General features: G+C 35.9%; 1 protein-coding gene across 16 annotated transcripts in view; it reads left to right on the forward strand.

Moving 5' to 3' along the window:
* Positions 1-12500, forward strand: part of LOC123507576 (phosphatidylinositol-binding clathrin assembly protein LAP-like) — a 56530-nt gene that overhangs the window by 24810 nt on the left and 19220 nt on the right. For 9 of the 16 annotated variants that reach the window (XM_045260528.1, XM_045260541.1, XM_045260536.1 and 6 more), the window contains exons 3-10: positions 732-807; positions 2111-2116; positions 2823-2837; positions 4883-4985; positions 7034-7271; positions 8373-8450; positions 9509-9550; positions 11452-11463. In XM_045260528.1, the coding sequence (XP_045116463.1) occupies positions 732-807; positions 2111-2116; positions 2823-2837; positions 4883-4985; positions 7034-7271; positions 8373-8450; positions 9509-9550; positions 11452-11463 (570 nt within the window). The remainder of the gene's footprint in view (positions 1-731; positions 808-2110; positions 2117-2822; positions 2838-4882; positions 4986-7033; positions 7272-8372; positions 8451-9508; positions 9551-11451; positions 11464-12500) is intronic. The other 7 variants (XM_045260530.1, XM_045260538.1, XM_045260532.1 and 4 more) reach the window with 6 other exon arrangements.

Raw genomic sequence — 12500 nt, forward strand, 5'->3', positions numbered from 1 at the left:
ATTAATATTTCTCTTTTCCCTTTTGATCACATTTCCTTTTCCTTCTTTTTCACTTTGATATAATAAAAATTCTCATTTCATATTAATTATTTACTCATTAAAATTTCTACTCGTTTTCTGCAGGTTTGAATAATTTTACATTCTGTATTAATTTGTCTCCTTTTCTTTCTTTTTATCACACTTTCATATTTCATCCTTATTATCTTTTCACATTTTCTATAACTATATTTCAAAAAATTGTCATTCATATTAGTTTTTTTAATAATTTTTTCTATTTTTATCCATGTTCAGTATTAATTGATCTCTTTTCCTTCTTTTTATCATACTTTCATATTACTTCTTTATTATCCCTTCACATTTCTATAACTACATGTAAAAAAAACTATGTTCATATTAATATTTTACTCTTCAATTTTTATCCCTGTGTATTAATTTATCTTTTTTTATCACACTTTCATAAATTACATCCTTTTTGTCCCTTCACATTTCTATACAACTATGTGTACAAAAATTATCCATATTAATTGTTTACTAATTTTTTCTATTTTTTACCCGCGTATTGTATTAATTTATCTCTTCTTTTGATCACATTTGCATATTACATCCTTATTATTCCTTCACATTTCTGTATAACTTCATATACAAAAGTTTTCCATATTAATTTTTTGGTGATTTTATTTAATTTTTCCCCATGCACTGTATTAATTAATCTCTTTTCTCTTCTTTTCCAGAGATTTACACAGTACTTAGCATCGAGCAACTGTAATTTCAATCTAGGAGGTTTTCTGGATAAGACAGGAGTTGCAAGTAAGTGTGGTGAAGGTGGTGGCTTTGTGGTGAGATGGTTATGGTGGTGGTGGTGGTGGTTGTGTGTCGTAAGGTACTAAGCACCATATTCAGGAACACTTCCCTCTCTCACTATGACAGTTTTCCAAGGCCACAGAGACAACTGGGTTTTCAAGACAGCTTTTCCTTTTAACCACTTCAGTACTGGACACATTTTTATCTTGAGATTTGTGTACGATTAAACCATTTTATTGACATTAGGAAGGGTGTATGGAGGTCAGAAGATTAATGGCCACAGTCTTCACTATTTTAATCACTCACATAAGTATCTGAAGCTGTATAAAATCACCAAATAATAAGCAAAATGGAAATGTGTCATGGTACTGAAGAGGTTAATAGACTAGAAATCTTGCCAAGCTATCACCAGAACCATAAAAATAGCCTTAAAAAAAATGATTATCTTGAACTGAAGCCTTTGGAAAGCAGTGATGGTGAGAGACCAAAGCGTTTCAGAATACAGGCCAACAGTGATGTGATATTATGGTGTGGTGATGTGGTGAGAGATGGTGAGTGTTGTTAGAGGGAATATATATAGTGATGACTAGAGTGAAAAGAAAGGTTGTGGTGGTGGTGATGGTGTGGTGATATTGATGTGAGAGGAAATGTATATGATAGTGAGAGTGCAGAGGAAGGTTTTGGTGGTGGTGGTGGTGGTGGTGGGAGGATGTTATGATTGATGTTTTTATAATGTTATGATTCACTAAATTACCTTTATTTTTCCTGTTTTTCTTTATTCTTTTTTTTTCATGTGTGTGTATGTGTGTGTGTGTGTGTGTGTGTGTGTGTGTTGTAACATGTATATATATTAACAATGTCATTACTATTATGTATATCACAACTTGTACACTAAACAAGAGTGACAGAAAAGAGGACTTGATTTTTAAAGAGGAGGAGGAGGAGGAAGAGGAGAAACACTTGTATCTTCTCATTTATCAGAAAACACTAAATTTGTCTCATTATTCCAACTACAGTATTTATTTTCATTATTTTGTATATTTTATTTATTTATTTATTTATTTTTACTCTTTTGCTTCAGTGTTAAGTGTGCAATATTGTGATCTACTTAAATGTGGTTGTGGTCTTAAGTAACCATCTGTTCTCCCCCACACACTCACTCTCACTCTCTCTCTCTCTCTCTCTCTCTCTCTCTCTCTCTCTCTCTCTCTCTCTCTCTCTCTCTCTCTCTCTCTCTCTCTCTCTCTCTCTCTCTCTCTCTCTCTCTCTCTCTCTCTCTCTCTGTCACTGGCACATCTGTCAACTACAGATCAAAGTAAGTTGTTTGTTTGTTTGTCATTATGTGTGTGTGTGTGTGTGTGTGTGTGTGTGTGTGTGTGTGTGTGTGTGTGTGAGATAATTCCTTTTACCTTTTTCCTTTCTATTTATCATTACTAAATCTTATAGTCTCTCTCTCTCTCTCTCTCTCTCTCTCTCTCTCTCTCTCTCTCTCTCTCTCTCTCTCTCTCTCTCTCTCTCTCTCTCTCTCTCTAAATATGTGCATTTCTGTATGTGTGTGTGTGTGTGAATAATCTTGAAAGTTGCAGTATTATAAGGTTCAAAATTACTGAATCATTTATCATATTGCCTTGTACAGACTGTCTATCCTGGTGACTATTTTCTAAGTATGTGAAGTATGTGATGTGTATTTGAGTGTCTATCTTAAGTATACAGGAAAATTGTATGTTTACTTTGATATGGCATTTTGAGAGGCAAATATCCTAACCTAACCTAACTTAACTTGACTTGGGAAAATGTATAGGAAGGTATTTTAAGGCAGGATCTAATTTGACCTAACCTAATATGGTTTCTTATGACTGGATGCTTAGAGAGGATAGTTAACCTAATTTGACCAAGAAAAGTACATGTTTTTTTTATTCATACCATATTTTAAGTGGCAGAATGACTTAACTTAACCTAACCTAACCTGACCTATCATGATATATTCGTGTCATTAAACTTACTATTTCTGTGTTCATCAGGTCATCCGCAAATAAGTAAGTAAAAGATTCTTTCCCTTTAATGTTTGGTAGTGTGGTAGCAGTAGTGGTGGTGGTGGTGGTGGTGGTGGTGGTGGTAGTGGTAGTAGTAGTGGTGGTGGTGTTTGGCTTGGCTTGTGTGTGTGTGTGTGTGTGTGTGTGAGAGAGAGAGAGAGAGAAAAGGGGAGAGAAACTGGGTGCATAATGATTTCAGCTTAATTCAACACATTATTCATTTGCCTTACAGTATTAGAAATAGTAGCAGTAATAGTAGTAGTGGAAGTAGTAATAGTAATAGTAGTAATGCTTGTAACTACTTATTTTCAAAGTTTCTGCATAAAACAATAATATTTTCTAATACTTGACTTGCAGCAGGTTGTAGTGAAATCTGTTGGGGTTTTGAAGGGTGCTTTCCTGATTGTGATGATAGTTTAACAAGTTTTAATGGAAGTTATTGTGATTTTAAGGCTGCTTTCAGTCTGGTGAAGTTATTTGTGCTTTCAAGAGTGCTTTCATGTCCCTAGTAAGAGTAACAAGCTATAGTGGAAGTTATTGGGGACTTCAAGGCTGCTTTCATCATTCCTACTCAATTTAATAAGTTGTAGTGGAAGTTAATAGTTTTTCAAGTGTGCTTTCACCATTCCTACTGACAATATAACAAGCTGTAGTGGAAGTTATTAATGTTTTCAAGAGTGCTTTTATCATTTCTACTCACAATATAACAAGCTGTAGTGGAAGTTCCTGTTGTTTTCAAGAGTGCTTTGATGATCCTAGTAATAGTTTAACAAGTATTCTGCACTACTAATAAGAGAAACCTTCATGACAACCTGGCTAACCCTCAGAGTAGCCTTGAAAAACAGTTGTGGTGAGGGAACTAAATTAACCACTTCAGTACCAGGACACATTTTCACCTTGAGTTTTGGGTGTGATTAGACAATTTTATTAACATTAGCAAGGGTTTATAAACATCAGAAGGTTAATGGCCGGAGTTTTCACTATTTTAATCACCAACACCTTGAGTTTTGGGTGTGATTAGACAATTTTATTAACATTAGCAAGGGTTTATAAACATCAGAAGGTTAATGGCCGGAGTTTTCACTATTTTAATCACCAACATGTGTTTCTGAAGCTGTGCAGAATCAGAATATTAAGCAGAATGAATATGAAAATGTGTCATGGTGCTGAAGGGGTTAAGAGCACCAGCCACAGTCTCATGAATCTGTTCTTCCCTGGTGGTGTTTAGACAGGTGTGTCCTCCCAAGCACCTGTCTAATTAGTGCTGCTTTACCTGCCCTCACCTGTGCTAATCTGGTGGTCTTAATGCAATGTGGCTTTATTTTCATGGTTACTGATTTTTTGAGTTTTATTTTCTTGGTATGATTTTATTTATTTATTTTTTTAGATTAGTTTTTCCTATTTGTTTTTTTTTTTGTTTCCCTTTTCTCTTTTTGTCTTCCTTTTCTTTTTTTTTTTCTCAACCTATTTCATTCTCATTCTCTCATCATTTGTTGCTATTTCCTTTCTTTCCTCCTGTCTTCACTATCTCCTTCTCACTCATTTATTCTCACCTCATCTCCTTTCCCTCACAATCTTCTCTTCCTTCCTATATTCTCTTCTCCTTTATCCTTTTGTTATTCTCTTTTTTGTATTCTTCCACTCTCATCATCATTTTTCTTCCTCCTCCTTTACTCCTATATCTTTCTTTCCCCCTCTCCTTTTCCTTTACCATCCTTTTCTCTTCTTTCTCTCATCACCATCTTCTCTCTCATTTATGCTCTCTTTATCATTCATCTTTCTTTTTCTATTCATCATCACCATTTTTCTTCTTTTCCTCATTATCATTCATTTATCTTTCTTTTCCAAATTTATCTCCCATCACCTTCTTGTTTTTCCTCATCCTCTGTTTTTCCCTCCTTTCTATATTGTTTTCTCTATCTCCTCCTCTTCGCATACATTTTCATTACCATCTCTTGCCCTCTTCCCCTCCCATGTACCTCTCCCACATCTCTCTCTTCCCTCTTCCACCATCTCACAGTCTCTCCGCCTCCCTCCCACCCCAACAGATTATGACATGTCAACATTTATTCGACGTTATGCTAAATACATCAACGAAAAGGCAATCTCCTACCGTGGTGTTGCGTTCGACTTCTGCAAGGTGAAGAGAGGGTGAGTAGACTGCCTAGTGGTGGTGGTGGTGGTGCTAGTGGTGGTGTTTTGTCTCTCTTTAATCTGGTTTCCCTCTTTTTGTATAGCCTGCTTTATTTGTGTGTGTGTTTGTGTGTTTTGATGTTTTGTGAGGTGATTTTTTTCTGTTTTTTTTTTTTTTTGTTTTCTTTTTTACTCCCTTTTTTTTTTTTTTTTTTTTTTCCCCAGTTTTTGCTGGGTTCTTTTTTCTCGTTCTTTCTCTCATTCTTTCCTTATCTTTTTTCATTTCTTTCCTTCTTTTTCTATTCTCCTAATTTTCTTTCCGTTCCATTTTTGTCTAGTTTCCTTTCCTTATCCTTTCCTCTTACATTTATATTACCCCTTCATTCATTTATTGTATTACCAGAACATTTTTTATTTATTTATTTATTTATTTTTTTTTTTTTTGCTACTCTTTCATAAGTAAAGCTCTCCTCTGACCTTTGATAACTCGACTGTCTTGTTTTTATTTCCCAGCAAGCTTTTACGATTCACACAAGTAATGTATCTTTGCTTCTCCTTTAATATACGGACCATTGCTAATCTTTAAGTCCTTCTCTTCCTCTATTGATTCAAACTTTCCAGCTCTTGACTCTGAATGGAAGCATCTCTCTTGATTCCTGATGACTCATGGATGTTATTGATGTGTAATGTTTGGTACTTTCTAAATGGTTGAAATTGTTACTCATTCAGTCACTCATTAATTTACTTTATTACTAGTACTTAAAAATCTTTCACAAATTTATTGGATGGATGAATATTTCCCAGCAATATACCATTTACAAATACAACCCTCAATGTGGTGCTTACTAAGAAAACAGTGTCATAAGTAACAATTCATCACTGCACTTTACCACTTAACCTTCAACTAACTCTTTGTCACGCGCGTGCACACACACACACACACACACACACACACACACACACACACACACACACACACACACACACACACACACACACATGTCTGAGAGATGTTAAAAAATGTAGTTTCCTGCAAAGATGTGTTGAGACATGGAACAGTTTGAGTGAAGAAGTGGCATCAGCAACGAATGTGCATAGTTTTAAAGAAAAATTGGATAAGTGTAGATGTGGAGACGGGGCCACACGAGCGTAAAGCCCAGGCCCTGTAAAACTACAAATAAGTACACACACACACACACACACACACACACACACACACACACACACACACACACACACGCACACGCACACACGCCCGGTAGCTCAGTGGTTAGAGCGCTGGCTTCACAAGCCAGAGGACCGGGGTTCGATTCCCCGGCCTGGTGGAGATATTTGGGTGTGTCTCCTTTCACGTGTAACCCCTGTTCACCTAGCAGTGAGTAGGTACGGGATGTAAATCGAGGAGTTGTGACCTTGTTGTCCCGGTGTGTGGTGTGTGCCTGGTCTCAGGCCTATCCAAAGATCGGAAATAATGAGCTCTGAGCTCGTTCCGTAGGGTAACGTCTGGCTGTCTCGTCAGACTGCAGTAGATCAAACAGTGAAACACACACACACACACACACACACACACACACACACACACACACACACACACACACACACACACACACACACACACACACACACTAGGTGATTTGGTTAGTATTCAGATGGGTGACTGTTACTTATGATCAGTGAAGTTATACACACACACACACACACACACACACACACATTAGGTGATTTGGTTAGTATTCAGATGGGTGACTGTTACTTATGATCAGTGAGGTTATACACACACACACACACACACACACACACACTGTGTATTGATGTGGTCTCAGTCCTACCCGAAGATTGGTCTATGAGCTCTGAGCTCACTCCGTAATGGGGAAGACTGGCTGGGTGACCAGCAGGCAACCGATGTGAATTACACACACACACACACACACACACACACACACACACACACACACACACACACACACACACACACACACACACACACACTACACACATATATCTATATCCCCCAAACATACGACACCTGCTTTACTTACCCCACCTCCCTCTCTCTCCCCCGGCAGGAAGGAGGACGGCACTTTACGTACAATGCCAACAGACCAGCTGCTCAAGACCCTACCAGTCCTGCAGGCCCAAGTTGATGCCCTGTTGGACTTTGACTGCACAGATAATGCACTCACTAACGGCGTCATCAACTCCGCCTTCATGCTGCTCTTCCGGGACCTAATACGCCTCTTTGCTTGCTACAACGATGGCATCATCAACCTGCTGGAGAAATACTTCGAGATGAATAAAAAGCAGGTAGGTCATAGGTCTTAGTTTTTTTTTTTTTTTTTTTTTTTTTTTTTTTTTTTTTTACAATTTTGTGTCTGTCTCGTTTGTCTGTCTATTTCTGTCTGTTTATCTCTGTCTCTGTTTGTCTCTCTCAGTTTGTTTATGTCTCTATCTGTTTGTCTCTGTCTCTGTTTGTCTGTCTGTCTTGTTTTCTCTCTCTCTCTCTCTCTCTCTCTCTCTCTCTCTCTCTCTCTCTCTCTCTCTCTCTCTCTCTCTCTCTCTCTCTCTCTCTCTCTCTCTCTCTCTCTCTCTTTTAATGCCAAAGGGGGAAGAAGACTCAAGGAAAACAGAGTACAAAAGCTTGCTGGAGAAAGTGCTTTGAAATTCATAAAAAGCAAGTTATTTTTTTTCTTCTCATACACGAGAGGAAAATTCAAGACTTCACTGTGCTCTTTAAACGTGATTGAATAGAATATTGAATGTGATTTTTTTTTTCCAGTAAGCAAACTCAACTTTCTATAAATATCCCCAGTCAACAAACCAAGCTTCTTAGAATGTATTTAGTAAACAAACCCAACTTTCTATATAAATTTTGCTGTTAACATGAAATTTCTGTAACATTTCTTATGAATTAACTCAACTTTCTATAAATTTCCTCAGTAAACACAAAACTTCCTGTAACATTTCTCATATAAACAAAACTAACTTTCTGTAAATTTCTAAAGTAGATACCAAACATCCCCATAACATGTCTAGTAAAACACACAACTTTCTATGAATTCCCCAATAAACTCACCATATATCTCATAACACATCATTTACATAGTTAACAAATTCAACTTTCTATGAATTTCCCCAATAAACACCAAATATCTCATAACTTATCTTCTACATAGTTAATAAATTCTACTTTCTATGAATTTCCCTGGTACAAATAAAGACATCAAGCATCTTTTAGCATATCTTCTCCATAGTTGATAAATTCCACTCTCCATGCATTCCCCAATAAACACTAAATATCTCATAACATATCTTCTACATAGTTAGCAAATTCAACTTTCTATAAATTTCCCTGGTACACGTAAACACGCTAAACTTTCTCTCTGACCCACCTCTCCTTTCCTCCAGGCAAGAGACGCCCTGGACTGCTACAAAAAGTTCTTAATACGGATGGATCGAGTAGCAGAGTTCCTCAAGGTGGCTGAGGTGAGTCGGGCTGGCTAAAACGTTTTGTTCATATTTGGTAGAAAATTTTGCACCAAATATCTCACAGTTCTTGTTAGGCTAGGATTGTATTATAAGAAACTTCTCTCCCACACATTCACTATTTTGAGAAGGCTATAGTATAAGTTATACAAGTTTTTAAGGGTGTTTTTACTGTTCTAGTGGCTGTTAACACTATTTCTGCAATATTAAAAGGAGAAAGTCTTGGAAATTTTGTTAATCATCTCTGTAGCTTTTGTGGTGACAGAGCAAAGCATTACAGAATAGAGACCATTAGTTTTTCTTTACTACTTTAGATTCTGTTTTCTAATGATGATAATAGCTGTGAGTGATTCTTCTATACATGGATTTTTCTACTCCTCATTCCAGATTTTTTTTTTCTTTTTCTACCAGCTGAGATAAGAAATATTGTGTTTGAGTGAGTGAGCATCTTTTATATTCATAAACCAAACAGAAATATTAAGTGATCAGAGTCATATACATTGATGAAATTTATATTAGTTCATGGAAGAATAATCATGACATGAACCCAGGAAAAGATTACATGTGAAAAATCAAACCTACCATCATTACTAACTTGTATTAATCCCTATCACATCACCCCATAAACAGAATGAAAGATCAGTCATGGGAGAATAATAAACACAGGAAAAAGATTACTTGCAAATACCTAACACACCATCACTACTGACTCATCTTTCTTCCCACACCAATCAATAGACACCACAAAAATAGTTCTGTCATTTATCCCCCTCTCTAATACACTCTGGAACTCCCCACGTGCTTCTGTATTTCCATTTCCCTTTGAACTGAACTCATTTAAGAGGGAGGTTTCAAGACAGTCTTTTGGCTTACTCTCTCTGACCGGCTTGGGAACTGGCATCTAAGTGGGCCTTTATGTTTAGTTGTTTTTATTACCCTTGCTCAGATATCTCCATCTTACATAAAAAAGTCTTAGAAGAACAATCATAATCCAAACCCAAGAGAACATAATTATTGATCCATACTATTTTTCTTCTCATTCCACCACCGACATGCAGAGTGTAGGGATAGAAAAGAGCGACATCCCAGATTTGACTAAGGTAAGACCAGCATTGTGTTTTGTTTAGCTTCTTTACTGGTGGCTGGTGCTGACAAACCCCTGCCAACACTGACACCAGCTGGCTCTTGAATTGAAAAGTTTGAGTTGCATGAAAGTGTCAGTGTTGGTTCATCTCACAGCTAGATTTTGTTGTTAGATTTTAGCGTTATTTTACTTTACTATAATTGAATGTTGACTTTACGTGATTTGATTTAAAGCTACAAATTTAAAACAGCACGTAGAAGACCAAAAGTTGATTTACAAGGAATAATTTCAGTCTTAAGCATATTGAATTGACAAGCACAGTTTTCCTGCCACAAGAATCTCCCCATTAACACATTTAAAAGGGAGGTTTCAAAACTTTTTTTTTTAGATTCTCAGACCTGCAAGGGGGCTGGCAACTAAGTGGGCTTTTTTTTATTTTTCCCTCATTTTATGTTGACCTTGGCCAGCTTTCCCTCTTCCATAACATAAATAAATAAGTAAATAAAAATAAGCTTCAGTTTAGCATAAGATAGATTTAAATCAAATTCTCATGGACTCTGAGTCGCGGTAAATCAACATTCTATCATATTAGCATCCTGTTTTTATCATATCTTTTTATAAGATAGTTGCATTGATTTCAGTTAGAATGCTACTTTTTGTTAAGTATTAGTGTATTATAAGGTAAAACAATATAAAGAACCTTGTTTTATTTCAGTGTTAGAATCTTTATTTTTATTATGTATTTGTATTTTGTAAGATAAAGTTGCATAGAAGCTTTGGTGTTATATTAATTTCACAGTTAGAATCCTTATTTTTATTTTTGTATCAGTATTTTATAAAGTAAAGTCCTATAGAAGCTTCAGTGTCCCATTAATTTCACAGTCAGAATTCTTTTTACTAGTTTTCACTGTTCAAATAGTGTTGCATGACAATCTCAGTGCTTTGGAGAATTTTTGCATGACAGCCTCACTATACTAGAGACCCTTGCTTGATAACATCGTAAGGACTTCTGTATGACTTGTTTTTGAGACCTTGCATGATGGATGGGAGGCAAATAGGTGGTATTAATGAATCTTATCTCTGGTCTCATATTTCTACCTTCTTTTCTATTTCTACTATTTTTATTCATCTTCCATTTTTCTGTTTTCAGTTTTTTCTTCTTTCTCCTCTATCATTTTCTGTGTCTTGTTCTCTTTTTTCTATTTTTTTTTTCTTTGTTCTGTTCCTTATGTTTCTGTTTTCAGTTTTCTTTTCTTTTTTCTTCTTTTTTCTTCCTTTTTTGTATTGCCATCTTCCAAAGTTTCCCTTATCCTATCTCCTTTAATTGCTTTTTTCTTTATTTGTGTCTTCTTTTTTTTAGTATTACTCAACTTCTCTTTGTTATCTTTCTCTTTCTTCTTTGTCCTATGTTCTATGTCTCAATTCTTTTCCAAATACATACTCTTCTTTTCCATATTTCCTTTCTTCACTTTGTAACCTTTCTTATAATCCCTTTTCTTTATCACCTACAAACATTTATTACCCTATATTTCCTATCTCACTCTCTCCTTTCTCCTCAGTAACACCCACACAAGCATGGCTACCTGACTCCTTGCATGGCTTTTTCCCTATTTCCTTTTTTAAATTTGTAACCTTTCATACTATTCCCTTTCCTTTCTTTATTCTTCTACAAATATTCTTTACCCTCTCTTCTCTGTCTCTTTATGGCTACTGAAACCAATGCATGGCTACAAACTAACCCATTCCTAACTAAAGAACAGATATTTGCATGATGGTGATGACTGGATGGTGTTGAGGCTTTTGCAGTGAAGGAACGCCTACCATGTACTACTACTGCCTTGCATGATACTCACCTTGTCCATTTGTCTCTCCCTTCTCTCCTTCCCTCCCTTCCCTTGGCCCCGATGTTCCCTCCAGGCAGGAAGCTCAGTGAGTTCCCAAAATCTTTACTCCTTAAGTGAGAATCCTTCATTTGCATTGCTCTTGTCATAAAAGTGTAGGATAAATCTTCAGCTTTTTCATTCCCTTTACATATATTGTTTTCTTTTATTTGTTTTTATTAAGCCCTTCAGTACCATAACGTGTTTTCATATTCATTTTGCTTACTATTTGGTGATTTTATACAGCTTTAGAAACTTATGTAAGGATTAAAATGGTGAAGATTGTTATCATTAATCTTCTCACCTCCATACACCCTTCCTAATGTAAACAAAATCGTCTAGTCATACCCAAAATCGCATGGTAAAAATACGTCCCAGTACTGAAGGGGTTAAGTGTAATTAATTTTTCTGTGGTCAAAATGTAGTAAGGGAGTGAGTGAAAAAGACTTGTTTAACCTTTTTTTTTTGTTATGATTGAAAGTGGTAATTTGTTTTTCTGTGTTCAAAAAAGAAATGAGAAAAACAACTTGGTCCTTCCAGAAATTTCCAGAAAATCCAAAATTCCTGATACCTTTTGAGTTTTAAGAGAATAACTTTGTACATCTTGAAACCCAGAAAGTCCATAATCTTTGACTTGAAGATTTTTGGATCAAACTTATGTGTATTTTATTATTAAGAAATTAGAATATTTGATGTGGATATTTGGGAACATTTTGAAATACACACTATCTCTATTTATTATTTTGGAAACAACCTCAACAATTTGAATACAGGAAACTAATAACCATTGACTCATAATTATTTTGGGTTACAAACTACATTTTAAAAACCAGAAACTTAAGAAAATCCAAAAATTCACACTATTTCATTCCAAGTGTTGCAGATGAGGGATTGTCATGTAGTAGTGTGTTGCTGCTTGTGTTGCTTGCCCTGTGCCTGCCTTGTGTTGCATCATAGAGAATCCTCAGTTCATGTGCATTCAACATTAAAAGTGTGTTCATGTGTGTGTATAGCTAAAGTGTGTGTGTGTGTGTGTGTGTGTGTGTGTGTGTGTGTGTGTGTATACTCTTGCAGGATTGTGTGAAG

The sequence above is a fragment of the Portunus trituberculatus genome, chromosome 22, assembly GCF_017591435.1.
Source record: "Portunus trituberculatus isolate SZX2019 chromosome 22, ASM1759143v1, whole genome shotgun sequence".
In the NCBI taxonomy this organism is placed as follows: Eukaryota; Metazoa; Arthropoda; class Malacostraca; order Decapoda; family Portunidae; genus Portunus; species Portunus trituberculatus.